This window comes from Nomascus leucogenys, chromosome 11 (genome assembly GCF_006542625.1).
Source record: "Nomascus leucogenys isolate Asia chromosome 11, Asia_NLE_v1, whole genome shotgun sequence".
Taxonomy (NCBI): Eukaryota; Metazoa; Chordata; class Mammalia; order Primates; family Hylobatidae; genus Nomascus; species Nomascus leucogenys.
Genome location: NC_044391.1, coordinates 26,076,326 through 26,099,274, shown reverse-complemented (window position 1 = coordinate 26,099,274; position 22,949 = coordinate 26,076,326). Strand labels below are relative to the sequence as shown.

Below are 22,949 nucleotides of genomic sequence, written 5' to 3'. Positions count from 1 at the left end.
GAAACATCAGAGACCAAATTGTGAGTTAGATCCTGCTTTTCCCAATAGCTTCACCAATATGCTTTCACCGGTATTCCCTCTCGTCCCCAATAGAAGCTCATTCCATTTCTTTTAATTGTTGTTTACCCAAGAAGACCTTCCTTGACCACCAAATCTAAGGTAGTTCCAGCCTATTACACTCTTCACAATCATTTTCTTCTTAGCCCCCTTGTCCTATCTTAATGTATAGGCTTATTGTCCATATGCTTTTGTAATGCCAATTTCTCCCACAAGTCTGTCATCTCCATGAGGGAATAGATCATGACCGAGTGGTTCCCTACTGAAACAGCCATCTCTTAAATAATCATTTGTCTATTACGTATTCTGTAGATATATTCTCCAAGTCTGCTATTCATATTTTAACTTTAATATTCTATGGTCAAGTCTGTTAATCTTTCCATCATGTCTTCGGAGTTCCTGTTATGGGCATTTTAAATTGCTTCCTTGGAATATGATCCTGAGGTGGAAAAATTGTACAGACTTCCCTTTAAGGGATCTGATAGATTTTATCAAATTGGCCATCCCCCACCCTCTGGAAAAAGTGTGACTTGCATTCTCAAAGTTCTACCAGTGGCCTTTTGTTATTAGATTTTTTCCAGGCAAGCTGGACAGAATTTATTTAATGCTAGGTAAGGTGCCACTGGAAATTTTAGGAACCAGGTATCTCAAGCAGGGATGTTCAGCATTGTATGCAAGGGAACAGCTCCGATTACTTCTTCTATTCCTTAGCATTAATCATTTAATAGTCTTCTCATGGTTTACTTTTACTCAAATGAATGCATGGATTTGTCATACCTATTGCCCCCAAATAATATTTTTGCTTCACCTCTGTCCCAACTGGATCACCTCCAAGATTTGTGTTCAACCTGAGAAGAGAAGTGCCACTCTTTTCCCAGGTCACTCTCTAATCATGGTAATACATAGCATCTTAGCCAACTGGGTAAACAACTTGACCTGACCTTTCTAGGCCAGCTATTGTGAATACTGCCAATGATAATAACAGTTCCCATCATACAGAAATGACACAGAAGAATGCAATGCACTGTAAGAGTAACTTCATAAATATTATTAGAAGGGATGACATAGAGACAAAATTTTGGCGATCTCAGTTCACATTTAGCCCTAGGTAATCTCTGTGAACATCATATGATTTCACCTGATCTTTAATCAACCCACAGCACATAGAGTAATAGTCCTGGGTAAGCTAGGCTGGGCAGTCAATGTACTTAGGGACATGGTACTTTCCTAAATTAGACCTGCCTGTAATGCATAATTTCCATTGCCTTTCCTCTGAAAACCAGAGTATAATTCTTTGTAATATACATTTTTGCCTATTCCAGGTTCCACATACAGTGAGAAAAGCAAATGCATGCTTTACTTTTACTTATGTTCTTAGGACCCAATCTTAAGAAAAAGAAGGGATTTTTACCTTAAATTTACTTGCTTCATCAAAGAGAGTCTTATTTAGTTTTTTGGCTGCTTGAACACATTTCGTTGCTGCATCAAGCTACGCAAATATTTAATAAAGGATACCAAGTACAAAGATATAAATAATAGTGGCATCAAAACCTGTCTACAAGTGGAGATGCAATTTGGAACTTGCCCATATTCCCACAACTGTTTCAGCTTAAGATAAGTGCTTGAGCTGTTGTGTTTTTGGTTTTTTTGTTTTTCTGTCCCACTCAAGTGCAACTGCTAGAGTCTATACTTGGATCATCCCTTAATATTCTCTGAGAACCCAGGCCCCATCCTCTTCATTGGAAGATCATGAATATTGCATGTCTTCACATAGCTGTTTCTCAAAGGTCTGAAAAAAATATTTGGTCATAACAGGAAGTCTCAAATTCTTGACCATCTATAGGTAATGTATAGACAATGGGAGAAATAGTAGGAGAGCTAATATGGTGCCTCCACACAGGCCACATATCTGGCAAAGGGTTTGCCAGGACTGTTTCAGATCCCTCGTAATGGTGTTGATTTTAGAGAAGCAAAATTGATACCTATTAGACATCCAAATGGAGAAACCAAATAGGTAATTGAATAGAAGAATCTGGCTCTTGGAAGAAAGTTTGTGCTAGAGATAGAATTGGAAATCTGTCCTGTGATTTAATGCAGTCTCCTAGACGAAGAGGGCAAAGGATGACAACAGAGCCTAGGATCACTCATGACTTTCAGAGTTGCCCGTTCTGCTTATAAATGCAGGGCAGGCTGGGCGCAATGGCTTACTCCTGTAATCCCAGCACTTTGGGAGACCGAGGTGGGTGGATCACTTGAGGTCAGGAGTTTGAGACCTACCTGGCCAACATGGCAAAACCCCATCTCCACTAAAAATAGAAAAAATTAGCTGAGTGTGGTGGCGTGTGCCTGTAATCCCAGCTATTCGGGAGACTGAGGCAGCAGAATCGCTTGAACCTGGGAGGCAGAGGTTGCAGTGAGCCGAGATGGCGCCACTGCACTCCAGCCTGGGAGACAAAGTGTGACTCTATCTCAATAAATAAAGTAATTAATTAATTAATTAAAATAAACGCAGGGGGAGGAGGCCAAAAGGGGTCTTTTATAACAAACTATCATTTTTAACACCTCATAAATTCCCATTCTATTACATTTGTAACCAACTCTGTTACTCCCAACTTTCCCAAACACGGTGGCTTCATTCCGTAGTCCTTTTAGAGTGTCCGGAGAGGAAAAGGAGGTTAGTATGACAGGGTAATGTGTCTCAACCACTGTGATTAATTTAATAAATATTGAGTAGTGAAAAAGTAGGAATCACAAAGATGCATCAGACAGGATCCCTACCCTGATCTCTTTCAGGAAAGGGGGGAGTCAGAGAGGGATAATATAAAAACATAAATAGCTATAGAATAATACCATGAAAGACCAAGGCCTTATTTGGAAGAAGTGGGGAGAAGTAATCAAGGAAGACCTCTTGCAGCAGACAGCTTGTGCCAGACATTTGAGGGTAGAATGGAATGTCTTAGGTAAAGAGTTGGAGTAAGACATTTCGTACAGCGCAGAGTGAACAAATTCTCTGATCACAGCAAAAGGTGAGGCAAACTGACAAATTGATCCCTTTTTAATTTTGTTTTTAATTAACAGAACTAAACCTAACGGAAAGAATGTGTTGCCGGAGAAGAACGAATTGATGGCCTTTTATTACCACAGGAAAAAGTAAATGTATCTGGGCAGCCCCTCAAGTCTCAACAAAAGGAACGTACAGTTCCTGCCATGTGCCAGTCTCTTCTGAAGAAAAGGGGGCGGTGGGGATGGGGGCGGGAGCCCAGGTCTTTAGGTTGTTTATTCCTTTCTCTCTGTCCAGTGGCAGAGAAGCTCGTACTTTTGAACGCAGCTTGTTGGCTACTGTAAAAGCCCTGCTCTGAGCAAGGACCAATGAGAGCTCGGAGCCCAAACTCTTGGAAACAGTTTGTGACCAGGAGTTCTTGACATTGAGACAGCCTCCGAGTTGTAAACAAGGACGAGCCTGGGCGGGACCCCAGCCCACGCGACTCGGAGCCCTGTCCCAAGAGGCTAATCTTAAGCCCACGTTGCCCCAGATACCTGCTTCTGCTTCCTCTTCCCTGTTCTTCCCACCCTTTTGCCGTCACAGCCGCGGGCACCGGTGCCAGGGCACTCCGTGGTCACCGTGCCAGGCCATTCTGTGGGGACCGCGGCCGGAGGGGCGGGGCCCATAGTTCTTTCTCTGATCTGATTGGCGCGGCCTGGAGTTCAGGACGCGTTTCCAAGTTCCAGTGACTCCTCCTGTTTGGGACTCGGGGGGAGAGTGCGGGGAGACAAATAAAACCTCGGGCGGCGGCGGCTGGTGGGAAGACTTGAACTTGAGTCTCGACCCACTGCATCTGCGACTCGCTGCCCAGACTTTTCACTCCGCGGCACCCTCAAACCCCAGCCCAGGCCGGGGCGCACGAGCCAGCCAGCGCACCTGCAGTCCTCGCCCGGACGCGCCGCGCCCCCTCGGAACCAGGCTGTGCTCCGAGCAGCCTTCGCCTCTCAAGCCAGCCACAGTCCCTGCCAGGCCGGGTGGGCGTCAAGATGAAGGCGGCCCGCTTCGTGCTGCGCAGCGCTGGCTCGCTCAGCGGCGCCGGCCTGGTGCCCCGAGAGGTGGAGCATTTCTCGCGCTACAGCCCGTCCCCGCTGTCCATGAAGCAGCTACTGGACTTTGGTGAGAGGGGACACAGGGCCCAAGCTGGGTCCTAGGGATGGGGAACTGCCTTAACGTTCAGCCTCAGGAGAGGGAGGGCTAGGCTCAAGCTAAAACAACTGGGGTTCACTTTGCTGCTGAGCCCTGGAGCCTCCACGCCAGCACACCTTTCCTTTTCCTAGATTTGGTTACTTTCTGACAGGGGTGCCTCCAGGTCAAGGCTACCTGCAAGCCTGCCGACACTGGATGGTTTGACTTCATCTGCACACTCTTCTTTCTGACCGCTCTTCCAGTCAAAATACTTTTTGCTTTCGGTCACCGTTTAACAATGGACTGGAAACTTTATCCCCTCTTCCACAGCATAGTACTGCTTGGAGAAGTTTCTGAATAGTATTAAATAGCCTCAAATTAATAGATTTTATTCCTTAGCCACCCGGCATCCTTCCACAGGGTACATCTCTCTGCATTCCTAACAGATTTCTTTGTCTCTTTATCATTATAGCTTTCCATATATTTGCATTATTGCTGAAAATATTTACCCATTTGTTGCAGTAATCTTACAAGGAAGATTTCAGGGGTTTAAATGTGATGTCACTACTCTGGAAATATCACAGCTCCCACTCCAGCCTCTTATCCCCCATCTCCAATTTCATGTCCCCACTCATTAAAGGATGTTGTGTTGTTGACATTGTGGTGTGACCGAATCCTGCAGTCTTTTATAAACTCTAAGAACTGTGGGATATTCTTACTTCTTGGAAGTGAATCCTCTTCAAAAAGAGAAGACAATAATTCTCCTATATTTGTCACTTTTTAAAAGAAAGAAGGAAAGACGAAAGGAAAGGAAGATAGGAAGAAGGGAATTAGTCAATTAAGAAGACAATCGCCCCTGAATTATTGATTAACAGTAACCCAACTGAGAGTGAAATATAATTTTATAATATATGTGTGTTCAATATTTGATAGTTAATGCTATTTAGATGTATCATTTAGACACACTTTTTCTCAAAACTGAATTGATTTCATTTATTATAGGTTCAGAAAATGCATGTGAAAGAACTTCTTTTGCATTTTTGCGACAAGAATTGCCTGTGAGGCTCGCCAACATTCTGAAGGAAATTGATATCCTCCCGACCCAATTAGTAAATACCTCTTCAGTGCAATTGGTTAAAAGCTGGTAAGTGGTGAACCATATTGAAATCTCTAGTTTTGAAACAGTTACCCGGGTATGAATTCTTATACTGTGTTAACATCATAATTGGAAAACAGGTGATCTGAACGGTAACTACAATGTAAGAATTTTAAAATTAATTTAGGGTAAGTTATCATTAGAGAAGTTATAAAACTATAAACAGACATTTTTACCCTGAAAAAGTAGATTACTTTATAATAAAATTTTGAGTTCTAGGAAAAATTTGAAAAAAATTGGCATGCAATTTTAATCTTCAATTATAGAAGAGCACTTTCAATAATAAAAGAGTTTGATATTGCAAAAGAAATTATATGCCTAGAAACCAATTCAAATGACTACTATTTAGGGAAGGCCTAATCTTTGTAACTTACAAAGTGATTGACAGAGTGGGCTCTGGGTTCAAATCCTGCCTCTGTCACTTCTAGTTGTGGAATCCTTGGCAAGTGTCTTAAACTCTTTATGCCATTGAGTTATTATTCCCATCTGTTATTAAGGAGAGTAAAGTATATGCCTCAGAGGGATGTTTGAGTGTAATGAAATGAGATAATCCATAAAAAAAGAAAAAAAAACACTTAGGACAGCACCTGGCACACAGCCAGCAGTCAGTAAGTGTCAGTTGTTGTCATCTCATTTTATAAATGAAGATACTGATGCTTAGAGAAGGTAGGTAACCCAAAATGGCAAATTTTTGGATCACAGAAGCAGGATATGCACAGGTAGCAGACATGCATGAGAGCCTTATCTTAATCCACTGACTGCACAGCCTTTTGTTCATTAATTCAAGAAATGCATGTATTATATACCTATAAGACAATTACAATCTAAAACATATATTCAATCTGTAGTATTTACTATTGCAGTCAAGACTTACACTCTTCTATGAATGAATGTAGTAGAAAAAAAATAAAAAGCTTTAAAAAAAAAGTTGTTTCTAAGTATTATTGCTAGAAAAAAAGAAAATATTTGCCAAACAAAACAGTCAGGAAACTGAATACTGACCTGAAATAGTTAAAGAAACATTTTGCGTTAAATTTTAAGTTTGAAAGTCAAGGATTAAAAGTTATAGCATTTTAAATTTATATTATTTTCCAAATGTTCTGGAGGAAAGTTTTAAGTTTGAACATAATGCTTACTTTCTCTTTTCAAATTATTTGAAAAAGGTATTCTATTTTCAGCCATTTGTATCTGACTATTAATTTTAAAACTTAAAGCATACCTGTTTCTTTACAGGTATATACAGAGCCTGATGGATTTAGTGGAATTCCATGAGAAAAGCCCAGATGACCAGAAAGCATTATCAGAGTAAGCTCTATGCATTAGAATAAGTGTTTAAAACTTTTGTTCTTTCCAGACAGATTCCTAAGATATTTTTAGACCTAAATTAAAGGAATTCAGCTCTGAATAATAAATCACTACCCTCTTACACATGACAAGTTTTGGCTTGTTGGGAATCAGAAGTGAAGAAATATGGCATTGAAAATGATGCTGAGTGTGAAGAAATGTAGAGGACTCATTTTTGTTCCCCCGGGGAGACCTATTTTTACTATAAATTTACTCCAATGATTAGATGTGCAGGAGGATTTACCGTTACATAATTTTAATACATTTCAGTGTCATTGGAGATTAAACATTTTCTTTCAGAGTAACTGATAGTTTCTAGCTACCTAAATAAGGATCTTTTCTAAATCTGACAAGAAATTTTGAAAGTTTTTTCACAATGGCATTCTAGAGTCATCTCTAGAATGATGATATTAGATATTAATCATTATTTTATAAAGAGAAGGGTTAATGAATACATCTGATGAATGCATTGGTTATAAGGCTAATAGTGTTACATATAAGCTAGAAACAAAATGAGTCTGTTTGTGAAATCATCTCCTCTACTCGAGTGGAAGAATCTGTAGTGAGATTACTAATAAAGGACTAACATTTTATCATTTGATTTGTTCAGATGGGTAATGCAAAAAGAACTTTAGCCTTCTGTGAAGTAACCTTAGGAGTATGAGTGAATGCAATGTATTTGAACTTTTACTAATCATAAATATTATGGCTTAGCTTTGTAGATACACTCATCAAAGTTCGAAACAGACACCATAATGTAGTCCCTACAATGGCACAAGGAATCATAGAGTATAAAGATGCCTGTACAGTTGACCCAGTCACCAATCAAAATCTTCAATATTTCTTGGATCGATTTTACATGAACCGTATTTCTACTCGGATGCTGATGAACCAGCACAGTAAGTTAGCTCATCATGATCATGGTATATAGACATGGGTGTAGAATATAAGCCATACTATAACTAGATGTTTCACTAATCAGCGGGTCACATTCTTAGTGATAGTACTAATCATTATCCTGAATTTTATAACAATAATTTTTGTTTTTATTTTTCAACAGTTCTTATATTTAGTGACTCACAGACAGGAAACCCAAGCCACATTGGAAGCATTGATCCTAACTGTGATGTGGTAGCAGTGGTCCAAGGTACGTTCTGTATTTCTGCATTTCCCTTATTGAAAATGTACAATATATGATTGACATATCTATAATTGAGGTGACTCTGTGAATGAATTTATATTCACAGAGTGTTCCATTTATTTTATAAATGTTATCTTCAAGGTCATTTGCTTTTGAGAGTCAGTAGTATAAACATTTCTTTAAAATATTATTTAAAAATCCAAATATAAGTGTCTAACATGCCATATTTTATATGTTGTATTTAGTCTCTGAAGTGCACATATTGCTAAAACTGCAATGCAAACACTGTCTTAATTTTTCTGCAATAAAATATTAAAATATATTTTTATATACATAAACCTGTACTTTAGTGAATATTTTAGATTAGGGTAATACAGACACTGAAGATTATTTGAGAACTGTACTTGACATAAATTCATTTCATTGTTATAAAAAACAACTTCCATTCCAGATGCCTTTGAGTGTTCAAGGATGCTCTGTGATCAGTATTATTTAACATCTCCAGAATTAAAGCTTACACAAGTGAATGGTAAGTTATAAGTAAAATATATTTTAACGTATGGAAAATTCTGTATTCTCCTAATATGATTGCTTTTTGTAAATATAAAGCAACTTCTATGTTCATTTTTTCTCTTGCCTAAAGTTTGTACGCATTTTTTTTGAAGACAAGGTTCTCTTTAACTATCTCAACTGGAAGGCTCCAATTCTGCCTATTCAGTTGCTAAAGAGGATTCATAAAGAAGAATGTTTAAAAAAAAAAATATGGGCTTAAAGTAGCAGCTACGTTCCAATATCTTAGAACAAAGAAAGATTACTTCCTATAGAATACGAGGGATAAGGAGACCAGAAGTAGGGAGGATATAGCAGTGGAAATATCCTCTTATAAGACCTGGAAACAAAAATACTTCAAATTTCACTGTAAGAAATAAGCCAGTGACAGATGCTGATTCCACTTATATGAAATGTCTAAAATGGTCACACTCACAGAAGCAGGGTAGAATGGTAGTTGTCAGGGGCTGTGAGGAAGGGGAAAATGGGGAGTTGCTATCCAACAGATACAAAGTTTCAGTTATGCAACATGAATAAATCCTAGAGTTCTGCGGTTCAACATAGTGCTTATAGTTAAGGACATTGTATTGTACACTTAACATTTTGTTAAAAGGGTAGATCTCATGTTAAATGTCTTCACCCCAATACAAAAAAAATTGCACTATTGTTTTATACTACTGTTTTGGAAGCAGAACATACTTCAAAAAGCTTCAGCTCAGCTGGGTTCAGTGGCATACACCTGTAATCCCAACATTTTGAGAGGCTGAGGTGGGAGGCGTGCCTGAGCCCAGGAGTTCAAGACCAGCCTGGGCAATAAAGGGAGACACTGTCTCTACAAAAAATAAAAATTAGCCAGGCATGGTGGCACACACGTGTAGTCCCAGCTGCTCAGGCGGCTGAGGTGAGATGATCACTTGAGACCAGGAAGTCAAGGCTGCAGTGAGCCATGATTCTCCCACTGCACTCCAGCCCAGGTGACAGAGTGAGACCCTGTCTCAGACAAACAAACAAACAAACAAACAAAATTTCAATTCTGACAAGGTCTTCCCATACTTTCTGAATGACTGAAGTGACTATATGATGAATGAAAGGCACTATTTTCACCCCTTCCCATTCTGTTCTGGTAAATAGTTGCATCTTAAAACAAAACAGTATACTTAAATTGGAATTACTTTCTCTTTTTTATTTAAAGTAAACATCTTTCTCAAGTAATATTTATACAGGAACAGTTTTTGTTTATGGTGACAGTTAAAATCAAGTTGCTCAAAGAGTAGCCTAACAGATTAGGGACAAGCAAATGTAAATAAACACTAAACTAAAAGTAGAAGAGCAAATAAAGAATGGAACGTATCTCTGAGCATAAACAGGGTTGTTGCATAATACTTGTAGATAAACTGCTCCAACTGTTGGACAAAATAAAGGGGGGATTGTGCCAGACCTTGTGTTTTCTGATTCAAACTTTGCCAAGGCCTGGAAAGCTGAAGAATAATACTTTTATTTTTCTTTTATTTTTTTTCTAATTTTATTTTACTTTTTATTTTTCTTTCCAAAAAGCATTAAGAAGTTTTTGTTTGTCTGTTTCCTTTATCCTCTTGGTAAAATTTAAGCATATTTAGCATATAAGATGTAATGTTTGGGTGATACAAAAAACAAGAGAAATCAGGTGTGTTATTTTACTGAGCATTAAAAATATGAAAATTATAGTTAGCATTAATTTCAATATTATGCTATAAGCACAGTTTTCTCCCTTCTGTCTTAAAATACATATTTTGACTCTGGAATTGTCCAGTACAAAAATGTTGAAAATAGAAATAATCCACAAAATCTAATTTATAGCACTGTTCTTCCACACTTACCCAACTTCATACATTTGTGGAGAAATACAAAAATTAATCATATGGAGCAAGGTGGTTCATGCCTGTCATCCCAGCAGTTTGGGAGGCTAAGGCTGGAGGATCGCTTGTGGCCAGGAGTTTAAGACTAGCGTGGACAACATAGTGACACCCCATCTCTACAAAAAAAACCAATTAACAAAACAGCATTATGTAGCAACTACAATAACATTTTGAATATAAGCCAGTAATATTTACTGTTTAAGTGGGAAGGTTCTAGGGCAGGATTTGGGGATGGGGAAGGTAGAGAATATGCCAATCCTCTTGAAGTCTAAAATGTTAATCACATGAATGTGGTGGTTTATTTCAGTGAAGTATTTGTGTACAAATTCTTAATGAATTTTATTTTTCTAGGAAAATTTCCAGACCAACCAATTCACATCGTGTATGTTCCTTCTCACCTCCATCATATGCTCTTTGAACTATTTAAGGTATGATACTTCACAATAATTGAAATATTACCTTTTAAAAAGGTTTAACAGTTATATTTTTATCTCCTTGATTATTCGCCACAAAACAGAAGCCTCAATATCTTTTCCCAAGAATGCTTCTAGTTCTCCTAAGAGAAAGAAACTATACAGTCAATGTTTGATGAAGTACATGTAGCTCATTGTAGCATCAACACATATTTGAGAACGCATCATACAATTCATGACGTATCACTGCTTTACAGCCAAGAGGAAGTCCCTATTATTTTTTCAGGTGTCCATCAAAGCACTAGTCATTTATTCATTCATTAAGAGAGGTCATGGGGTGAATGTGTTTCAGTGAACGAGGCCTTGTTACCTCCACGTCCACAGGCTGGTCCAACTCCAAACTCAGCGGTTCAGGTCCAGAATTCCTGTAGGTGGTATGGCTCCATTCAGAGTCCAGAATGTGTTAAGAGCACAGTCAGTAGTTCCTTCAATCATCTACTTTAAAGTGCATATGAATCACCTGGGGACTTTGTTAAAGTGAAAATTTTGATTCAGGAAGTCTAGAGTGGGGCCTGAGATTCTCAATTTTGAATAAGCTAAGGGGTGATGCTGCTGGTCCACAATGCACACTTTGCCTAGCAGGCCTGTAGAGCTGTGCTTCTCAAACTGTAATATGCATTAGAATCGCCTGTAGGGCGTGTTAAAACACAGATTCTTGGGCTCCACCCCAGAGATTCTGATTCTTCAGGTCTGAGAATGTGCATTTCTATCAAGCTCTCAAAGGATACAGATGTTACTGGTCTGAGGCAGCCAGGTGCTAAGAATCAAATCCTTTCATGTGTCTTAAGATCAAGTTAAATTAAGATCAAATTGAACTTAAACCAAAAAATAGAAAAACACCTTAAGCTTTTTGATGCTTCCCAAGAGTCCCCTGAATTGGAGAGAAGGAAGCCTAAAAAAGAGAAATCTGGCTCTAATTCTGACATAACTCTTTCCAGAACTTCCTGTTTACTAACTTATTCTAATGTTACTGCTGTGAGGTATTGATTGTACTACAAACATCTGATCCACTTTATTTTCACTCCAGCTAATGACTAGAACTTAATATTATATAAAAACTAGAAAGCAGAAAGTAGATAGGTGGTGAGAAAGGAAAATGGATTAAGAAAACCAAGACTGTATCTGTATGAGATTCAGCCAATAGACTGAAAACATCTTTTAGTTTATTCTGTGTTAAGGGACAAAAGATACTTTTTCATTGATTTGATTTATTTTTAAGTTGAATGATCCAACTCATAGAGTTATTTTGCCATCATTGGTAAAAGTTAGATGATAATCAAATGCAAATTGAAATTTAATTTAGAATTATTGACTGTCCTTTTAAATAGTAACCACATTTTCACAGCAAGTTTTATAAAAGCCAATAAATTGGTTCAATGATTCACTGTTCATTTGTTATGTAATAGTCTTTGGTGCTTGAATGTAAAATGTAATGGAAAGAGAAAAGGAGAGCTAGGAAATGGACTATAAAAACCAATTTCTACATTTAAATTAAGCTTACAAATAAGAACTTGACAGCTAGCAGAATTGTTTTTCCATTAGACATTACTCCCAGGAGCTATATCACATAGTAAATGAATATTTTTCATTATACATCCTACATGACACATTCATAAATGGCTATTTACAAAGCTGTTTTACTACTAACTTAAAAAAATAGGAACTTTGAATTACCCTCTGTGCTACTTTTATTTTAAACATAAAAAAACAGTTATTTATTGTCCCTCATTCCTCTGCCATTGAATTCCTTATGGTTTGGTTTCCTTAGAATGCAATGCGGGCAACAGTTGAACACCAGGAAAATCAGCCTTCCCTTACACCAATTGAGGTTATTGTTGTCTTGGGAAAAGAAGACCTTACCATTAAGGTAACCATTCTCTGTTTTTCTTTTGGGTATCTCTTGAGACAATTAAATAGGGTCAATAGTAATAAAGCTCTCTGCTTTTTGCAATAGATAACAGTCATATATGCCAGGTGATTTTTAAATGAAGGAAAGCCATTTTTATTTAGACAAATGCACATTGTTTTTAATGTGTGGCTCTGATGACTTGTTTGTTTTAGATTTCAGACAGAGGAGGTGGTGTTCCCCTGAGAATTATCGACCGCCTCTTTAGTTATACATACTCCACTGCACCAACTCCTGTGATGGATAATTCCTGGAATGCTCCTTTGGTAAGAACAATTATATGGCTAAATTAATCTCAGCCACCTAGTTCTAAATGTAGAGCAAGGATTGCAAGGGTTTATTTAGACAAGTTCATCAATGAAGTAAAATTAGACATGAGGGATATAAGAATGAATGATAAAGCAAGCTAAAAATGGTGAAACAAGGGGTGTCTGATTGGAAGTAGAAGATATTTATTAAGGTTCTGGGACATTAGTATCAGTGAGGACAGTAATTTCCTACTTGTTTGTATTTCAGTTATCACGTACACTTCTTTACCTGATAATATCTCTCTTCTCTAGGCTGGTTTTGGTTACGGCTTGCCAATTTCTCGTCTGTATGCCAAGTACTTTCAAGGAGATCTGAATCTCTACTCTTTATCAGGATATGGAACAGATGCTATCATCTACTTAAAGGTATCCCTTGAATTCAATAGCAAAATCTGATTTCTAAAACCATTGCTCCTTTTACAGCCCTGAGTGCTATGGTCCAGAGTTAATTCCCCAAACTGAGTTAATGCAAATAATGACCACAGGTCATTCTATTCTCTTTCTGGGTGTGTGTACATTATTTAATATGACAACTTACCAAAGAGGAAGCTGCGCCACACTACGTGCCTCAAGTGAAGCAAAATTGTTTCCTAGGAAGTGTTAATACATTACCAAAGTTTCAGAATGAGGACATGCTCATGTGAATTTTTTAAGGCAACTCCTTTTGGCATCTGTGAGAGTAGCTGTGCTTTTATTTTACTTAGATTTGTGGGAAATATATGCTAATAATGTTCCAACCTGAAAAAATAACATATCAAGATACTCAAGACCTTAAGCTGACCTTGTTAGAAATCCTGAGAAAGGAAAGCTGACTGTTCGAAAGCTGTCAGTGGGGTGCCAGACATTCACTGTTTGAACTTAAAAACTTGGTGCATATTGGCCGGGCACAGTGGCTCACGCTTGTAATCCCAGCACTTTGGGAGGCCAAGGCGGGTGGATCACAAGTTCAGTGGTTCTAGACCAGCCTGGCCAACACAGTGAAACCCCATCTCTACTAAAAATACAAAAATTAGCTGGGTGTGGTGGCAGGTGCCTGTAACCCCAGCTACTTGGGAGGCTGAGGCAAGAGAATCGCTTGAACCTGGGAGGAAGAGGTTGCAGTGAGCCGAGATCGTGCCCCTGCACTCCAGCTTAGGCAACAGAGCTAGACTCCGTCTCAAAAAAAAAAAAAAAAAAAAAAAAAAAACAACTTGGTGCATGTTTTCCTGTTTCTGGTAAAGCCTCAATTTCTTTGTTAAGATCACTGTCTTGATTCTGTTCATTTGCCGACTATTTCAACTGAAAATATATTTATAGATATTAGCAACTAAAACATTAAACTTTCAGGCTCCCATTTTTTGCACTGGAATTACTTGCCAAATGGCCTTTGACCATCTGAAATAGTTAATGTATTCATTTCTTAAATGAGCAAAAGTCTTCAAACTATTGAGAAAGAGCAACAGCCTGAGTGCAGGCACCAGTGTGCTCTTATTACTGTATCAATTAAATGAATGTATTTGAATATTTGGATACTTACCTCTGCATGTATTTTGAATAATAACTTCAGGTGCAAATTATGCCATGCATAATTTCTTTGGTCTCATGTTTTATCCCCCCTTTTCTTTTAGGCTTTGTCTTCTGAGTCTATAGAAAAACTTCCAGTTTTTAACAAGTCAGCCTTCAAACATTATCAGATGAGCTCTGAGGCTGATGACTGGTGTATCCCAAGCAGGGAACCAAAGAACCTGGCAAGAGAAGTGGCCATGTGAAGAGGGACACTCAGGACACTTTATGGGATCAAAGTGGGTCTGCACCAGTGCTGCTTCCTGAATGTTTGTGTGTGAACCCTTGTTTCCTCCAAAACAAATGACAGCAACGAAAACTCCTTAATCAGAACACTGATCCAATGAGGAATGGAGCTTGTTTCTGTGACCCAGGAGAACTTAGTGCAAGACTACAGGAGTTAACAGATGGTCAGCTCCTTATTTTCTAATGTAGAATAACTCATGAGTTTATATCAAATCCCGAAGAAATAAGCCTCAGTTTTCCATCCGTTTTTGATAAGAAGAATGAGAAGGGGAGTGAGTGTGAAGATGGTGGTTAGCAATTTCAATAGACTGATATTTTAGGCCTCTTGTTCACATCAAAAGATATTGGTGTCAGAATACCAGCATTTTCCTGCCATGCAAAGGATTAAAACTTAGTTTACACTATGTGGTTAGAAATATATGTGAATGTACATTTTGAACATATTTATGTGCTCTGGAAGGAAATGCTGGTGACTAAAATAAGGTTTACTCTGAAAGAGGAGGAATTTTATTCAAAGCAGCCACATTTTATTCAAATGTTTCAAAATTCAAAACATTGTATTCAAAGTTGCAGTGAAGGCATCAACTTATGTAAAAACTCAGAAGGAAGGCTCCTCTGATAAAAACACAGCTCCTTTATTATGCTGCTTTTCCTGTTCACTTTACACACTAAGTAAACACTTATTGTCAGGTGCCTAGTCTTGAGTGAATTGTTAGATGTGCACTGAACTCGGGATGTTGGGGATTGGAGAGAGAGAATTGCCAAAGTAACAGCAAAAATATCTCTTACTTTGCTTTGTTTATAAATAAATCAGTAGATTGGAAAAACTAGTGTTAGGGAAAGAAATCACATGTTCAGAGCCTAACTCAGTAGGAAGGGCTTTTCTCTACCCTGAAATGATGGTAATCCAAAGGCATCCATTTTCCAGGCTTAAAAGATATATTTTTGATATATTTAATTATATTTTCTACACTCCAGCATTAATATGTCTGTTTAAAAATTTCTAATTCTCAAATGGCTCAAGAACATTAGAATTTAAGTACCTTTTAGAGTAATTTTTTTAAGCAAATAGCCTGGACATAAGAGATTCTCATGCTAGCATGCTTTCATTTGTGAATTATTGTGACTGAGAGCTAATGAATGACACCTGAAATGCATATGGTATTTCTGGGAGAGTTAAGGTATAATTTGAAGGTTGGCAGGCCAGTCGCGCTGATTACTCTTAGAGAAGAAGGAACGGAAAAATGAAAGAAGGCAGGAAGGAAAGAAAGGATATAGGAAGAGAGGGAAGCAGAAGGCAGGCACTTTTCTATTTTCCCCACCAATTATTTCAAAAAAAAATCTATATTTTCATGGATATGTCGTTGGCAAGAGGAAGAACTGGTGTTTTGAAAGCAGTATGGATTCTTTAAATGGCTCTCACTCTTACAAGATAGTAGGCTTTTATGAGATAAACTTACCTGTGTCAATTAACATTTAAACTGGCATATAGAAAAAAAGGAGGATTTTTCTGCATTGTAAAATAATCAGTATGGTTTATATGCTGAATTTGACATTTGTGTGTAATTTCATGGTGGCCTAGTGTTGTGGTGCTTCTGGTAATGGTAATAGAAGCTCAACTATTTTTTTGTGGATTTCAGATTTTATCGTCAGAAGTCCTAGACAGTGACATTTCTTAATGGTAGGAGTCCAGCTCATGCATTTCTGATTATACAAAACAGTTTGCAGTAGGTTATTTGTCATTTCAGTTTTTTACTGAAATTTGAGCTAAACATTTTTACATGTAAATACTTGTATTTACCAAAGATTTAAATCAGTTGATTAATTAATTAACTCAAATACTGTGAACTATCTTTAAAACACTAGAAAAAAGAAATGTTAGTATCTCAATTACACCAACTGTGCAAATGAACTTTGATAAAAAAGAAATAATCTACATTTGTATTTGCGAAATCTGGGGAAGAGCTTTAGGATTCTAGTAGAAGGATACTGAATACTCAGGCCCACTTAAATTATTAATGTATACATTGTGTTTTTGTCTTTATGCTATGTACAGAGAAATGTGATAGTTTTTTATAATAAATATTTTTTATGATGATAAAAGACATTGTCTTTTAAAGTTCTTTTCTCAGTTTACCTCATGGTACTAAGAATTTGAGTTAAGATAACACAGTACAATGGTGTGTTTGCCTACAAATTTGTATTCAATAATCATTTTTGCAATGCATATGTTTCTGCATATTTCTGGAAATTTTAAGTTTCATTTTATGTCTGTGTTTGCATACAAACAGTGGAGTACCAAAATAATTATCTAGATAGCTTAGGTTCCCAATGACTTCTGGATTAAATGTCAGAGTAATAATAAGGTGGAAATAGGATAGAAATTACTAAGTTAAATTGTGGTATGTATTATCTTTGCTGTCTTTAGTGCTTTTCTTTACTATTTTAATCCTACTTTATCATTAGACAGCATCCTTTGCCCACCTTCCTAATGCCCTTACTGGCAAGGTTCTACAAATAGGGGGCTGGGGTGGAAAGGAGGGAAGGGAAGGAGGAAAATAGATTAGAATTAAATGATAATAGTGGAAGGACTTTGCCATAACTAAATTATAAATCTTGTCAAAATAATCATATTTGAATCAAAAATGCCATCAGCCTAAGTCATTAGACCCTAAGAAATCTATAGTAAGTTTGACATTTTACTGAAAAACCTTTAGTGAGGTTGACAATGAGACTCTCCATTTCCTTGACTGCCTTCATTTCTTCCACTTCTGTTGAGGAAGCACTGCACCATGTGTAGCTAAGAGGAGCACGCACCTGCACACACGCACAAGATCTAGCTGTACAGTTTCCTTGGACCAAGCTGCCAGGGAAGTAGGGAGTTAGTGCACTCCACAGTCTGAGAACCTTCACTCATGTTCTCTTAACTGTAAAACTTTGAATCCTACAACTCTCCATGTCTGCACACATGTATCTTTTTGGCTCAAGTCAATATGTATACTCCAAAGGAAACTAATTTTCAACTTCAATCAAGTGGGCCGAATTTCCACCAAAACTATCTTTAGACCATTTCTCTCAAATTCCACATTTGGCTAGGAATAGTGTTTTATCTCAACTACCAACACATGCGCAAAGAAAGAGACAGAGATCATGTGAGCTAGTAACCTGGACATCAACCTTGATAATTCCTTTATTCTCCTACTATACTTTCAGGGATGCACTTACATTTAGATGTATACCTACACTGAAAATGTGTGTGAAATCTCCTGATCATCTTGGTCTGTCCTGGTGGAAGAATTAAGAGACTTTTATAATTTCATAGGAGCCTATATAAGAAGTCACTAAGCCCTACTATGAACACCTAGAGCAGTAGGGTTCTATCTTCATTAGCATTCCATCCACAGATGTCTTTTTTTTAACAGTTATCCCTTTTTTATCTTATATCACAGTTACTTAGGCACTTAATAAACATTCACTGCCTAAATACATAAATGAACACATGAATAAACTTCTGGCCATAGAACAGTATCCCTGCATTTAAGGATAGGTTGGAACTCTGTGTTAAGTAATAGTACATCAAATTTTATAAGATCTCATGCTGGAAGACATATTCAATAAGTTTTATAATATTGCAGACACTCTGAGATATGTTTCCAAACCAATTAAACTGCAACTCATTTTTGTTTAAATGTCACCTTCCATTGGTGGCCTTTGGCTATGAAATTATTACATACATCAAAAGAAATTAAATAATGGCTAACGTTATCACTAATAAGGAAATTTCTTGAGCAAATGGGTCAGGGCTTCAGATTTTATGAATATTCTTTCTTTGTGTTTACCTTGGACTCAGATGAAAATGTATTACCACCCATACATCATGGCTCCTTAATGGAAATGAGTAACTGTCTTTTGATGAGATTTTTCAGTTCCTACCCAAGTGCAAATAAACATTAAAAGCCACTCAAAACCAGCAGAAATGTCAGTAGCCTTGAAAACATGTTGAATCTACTAAATGATGTGAAAATGATGTGAGCTGTCTTAATAATAAATCCAGCAACAAAATAATAAAGCTCATCAATGAATCATGAGACATCATTTTCATGTTTACTGCTACCATTAATGTAATGGAAATTACACATGACTGGTTGTAAAATAATGCAATATAGCTAGAAATTATTTATTAGGATACTGTTTTCCATAAATGTAAAAGGATGCTTTAATATCTAAGACAAATAGTCTATTGAATGGTAAAATCTCAAGTTTTTATCCATTTCATATAGCTATGTTCTTTATTATGTTTCTACCCAAATATAGACAGGTAGATAGAGTTATACATAGATATTTGGTAGAATTGCCCTTGATTCAATCTTTTTCTTTTAAGTTCATTTTTAAAGATAATGATTTTTTAATTATAAATTTATTCTTAAAAACAGAAATAAACTTTAAAACAAAAATATTTCATCATGTTCTTATGCAATTCTCTTTACCTATTTGAGTTTCAATCTTCTCTTCTACCTAAATGGGTCTTGTACAAGAAAGGCATGCCAAATTCTAAAGTCTCTGAATGTAAGTTTTCTAGTAATTCTTTACTAAATACCCTGCCTCCAATCTCTCTTCAGTCTACCTGCACTATAATGCCAGATTCATTCTCCTAAACCAGCCTTCTCATAATATTACTGCCAACCTCAAAATCCCTTACTGGCTTCCCAGGGCCTAAGAATCTGAAATGTATATGATAGTTACAGTTTTATGCACTTCAACCTTACAATTTATATCTTCCATTACTGAACCATTCAGAATACTATTTTCTGAACATGTAACAAACATGTTTCTTTTTGCTCGTTGGAAATATCCTCTGTGCTGCTTTTTACAATCTTCTGGGCCCACGTTAAAGCTGACTTTCATGGACTGGGCATGCCAACATCTTGTAAACTCTCACATGGCCAGGACAATTTTAGTACTTATAATTGCTAGGGGTGCTAGTTACATGTTATAGATAGGTATAAAGTCCAGAAGCCCAACTAGATTGTATGTTCCCTGCAATCTAGGACCATGAGTTATACATACCTAGGTGAAGACCACGACATTAAGCCTGTCTTGCGTATAGCAGATACCAAAAAGCATTTCTTGATTGATATGTTTTTGATGAGTTGGCAAGACAGAGAAAAGCAATGGAATAATCTCTAATTGAGCAGTTTATTCTACTGACTTAAGACCAATGCCACCCATCTTAATACTTCTTAATGGCCCTCAGCGTTTCTTTTTCAATCTGGGAAGGATTTATGCTTGTTTCCAGATGGATCGTGGCTGTAACATATACACACAATAATTTAAACCTTTTATTTCAGGCTGAATACAAGGTCTTTGCCCTCAAGGAGATTAGCATCCTATTAAAAATTTGAAGAGTCAAGATACAAACACGTAAGAACTTAAATTGTGACCAAGGATTTTTATAACACTCCAAGGCAATGAGAAGATACCATAATACTATATATATATATATACACACACACACACACCTATATATATATATATATATATATGCACCTATATATATACATACCTGTATATACATACCTATATATACACCTATATATATACATACCTATATATATACCTATATATACCTATATATTTACATACCTATATATGCCTATATATACACCTATATATATATACATACCTATATATACATACCTATATATATACCTATATATACATACCTATATATACCTATATATACATACCTATATATATACCTATATATATACATACCTATATATATACCTATATATATACATACCTATATATATACACCTATATATATACATACCTATATATATACACCTATATATATACATACATACATATATATATATATATATATATATATAGACATATATAGAGAGCAAGCGAGCCAGGTAAATGTACTCATGTGAATTACTATCAAAAATTTAAAGAAAGAAAAGTGATTTCAGACTAAAGTGACTAGGTGAAAAGAAGACAATTTATGTACGGAAAATGGAAAGAAGAACTTTGAAGAAAGTATCTGGAGAGAAAGTTGGAAAGGTAAATGGGAGTTCAACTGAAGATAGTTTGAATGTCTGAATGTGGAACCTGGGGTATCAAGGAGATAATAGAATGGTAAAAAAATACAAACAGCCCTGTTGAGTAAACTCTCAAGACCACGTATTTTGTTGTCAGTTCGTTTACAAAATACAGTGTAGCAATTAGTACCACTTTCTGAAATGAGAATGTAATATTCGGATAACTAAAAAGAGCATTGATATGTGTTGATTGATGAGTTGAAACAATGGATTTGCACCCAAGTGTTGTAGTTATCAGACATGTAGACTCTGGAGCTGGACTGCCTAGCTTTCCACCCCAGCTCTGCCACTTCATAGCTATTGGGAGTTACATAATTTCTCTCTTCCTCAGTTTTCTGATCTGTAAAGTGGGAGTAGTATTATAGCCTCATAGGGGTGTCATGAAAATTAAAATGAGTTCATATACATAAAGTATTTATAACAGTCCTTGGCACATAAGAAATATTATATACATGGCCGGGCACGATAACTCGCGCCTGTAATCCTAGCAATTTGGGAGGCCAAGGTGGGTGGATTACCTGAGGTCAGGAGTTCGAGACCAGCCTGGCCAGCATGGTGAAACCCTGTCTCTACTAAAAATACAAAAAATTATCTGGGTGTGGTGGCTGGCACCTGTAATCCCAGCTACTCAGGAGGCTGAGACAGGAGAATCGCTTGAACCTGGGAGATGGAGGTTGCAGTGAGTGAGGTCATGCCATTGCACTCTAGCCTGGGCAACAAGAGCAAAACTCTGTCTCAAAAGACAAAAAAAAAAAAAAAAGAAAGAAAAAATATATACATATTAGCTATTTCATCAATAATGCTATTTAAGCATTAGAGACTGGATCCATATATTGTTCTTAAACAAATGAGTTGATTGCAATAAAAATAAAGTATGATCTTTAAGATACGAAGTCACACAGTGTAAGCATGCAATGTATCAGTGATAGTAACAAATTTGTTCTAATACGCCCTATTGCTTGTTTGTGACTCTTGGGTTCAGTTTTTAGGTCAAAGTATGGTCTGTGACCTGAAACTGCTGAGCAAGGCTGAAATCTGTTGAGACAGGATCAAACCGAGACCTTGGCCTCTTCAGTAATGCTATCAAACCAAAACCTGGGTGGATAGTGGTGCCATGTGTTACCTAATGAGATCTATTAACTCTTTTAGGTCCCTTTGAGAGCACTGCAAAGCTGCACCTCCCTGAACACAGAGGAGAAGCTGGCTTACTACACATTATAAATATATACCTAGACAGCCTAACACAGCACTTAGCCCAGAGAGCACTCTCAGTAATTGTTTGTCTAGCGGATGAAAGGAGGCTTAAGCCGTTAAAGTAACAATTAGGCTTCAGTTGTTCCCTAGGGAGCCTCTTTCCCCTTCTAAATATCATATTTCATCTTGTGAAAGTAGGACCTTCGAATGATAACAAAAGCAAAAAAAAAAAGTTCTTTAAAAGCTTTGAAAACAGTACCCCAGCTTGTTGGAAAGTAGAGAATATTTTCTTACTTTTTTTCTTAGAATATCTGACAGTAGTTCTTTGTAACTAAAAATATACCTTGCATGCCGGGCGCGGTGGCTCACGCCTGTAATCCCAGCACTTTGGGAGGCCGAGGCGGGCGGATCACAAGGTCAGGAGATCGAGACCATCCTATCCTGGCTAACACGGTGAAACCCCCGTCTCTACTAAAAAAAATACAAAAAATTAGCCGGGCGCCGTGGCAGGCGCCTGTAGTCCCAGCTACTCGGGAGGCTGAGGAAGAAGAATTGCTTGAACCCGGGAGGCGGAGGTTGCAGTGAGCCGAGATCGCGCCACTGCGCTCCAGCCTGGGCGACAGAGTGAGACTCGTCTCAAAAAAAAAAAAAAAAGAAAAAAAAAGAAAAATAGAAAAAGAAAAAGAAATTAATACTTTTTTTTTTAATCACAACAACCCATTATGTTAACCCCTATGTACAAATTGACTCCTTTTATTCTCACAATAACTGTGTATTATTATCCCACCCCACGTTACAGATCGGACACTGAGCCACAAAGAAGTCGAATAAACTGGCCCTATCAAGGGGCAGAGCTGGGATTG

General features: G+C 37.2%; 1 protein-coding gene across 1 annotated transcript; it reads left to right on the top strand.

The window, feature by feature from the left end:
• Window positions 1-3,764: 3,764 nt before the first annotated feature.
• Window positions 3,765-16,890, top strand: PDK4 (pyruvate dehydrogenase kinase 4). Its single transcript, XM_030822118.1, has 11 exons — window positions 3,765-4,216; window positions 5,228-5,369; window positions 6,615-6,686; window positions 7,440-7,624; window positions 7,786-7,872; window positions 8,318-8,395; window positions 10,662-10,738; window positions 12,552-12,650; window positions 12,845-12,955; window positions 13,250-13,363; window positions 14,605-16,890. Exons 1-11 carry the CDS (start codon window positions 4,087-4,089, stop codon window positions 14,743-14,745), a joined length of 1,236 nt encoding a protein of 411 aa, XP_030677978.1. The 5' UTR covers window positions 3,765-4,086; the 3' UTR covers window positions 14,746-16,890.
• Window positions 16,891-22,949: the final 6,059 nt, after the last annotated feature.

What these genes read in the sequence shown, in the direction of transcription:
- PDK4 (XM_030822118.1), top strand. Translation starts at nt 4,087, where the DNA reads ATGAAGGCGGCCCGCTTCGTGCTGCGCAGCGCTGGCTCGCTCAGCGGC. An exon ending in GACCAGAAAGCATTATCAGA is followed by an intron (nt 6,687 to 7,439) that starts GTAAGCTCTATG and finishes ATTATGGCTTAG; the next exon opens with CTTTGTAGATACACTCATCA. An exon ending in AAAGCTTACACAAGTGAATG is followed by an intron (nt 8,396 to 10,661) that starts GTAAGTTATAAG and finishes TTATTTTTCTAG; the next exon opens with GAAAATTTCCAGACCAACCA.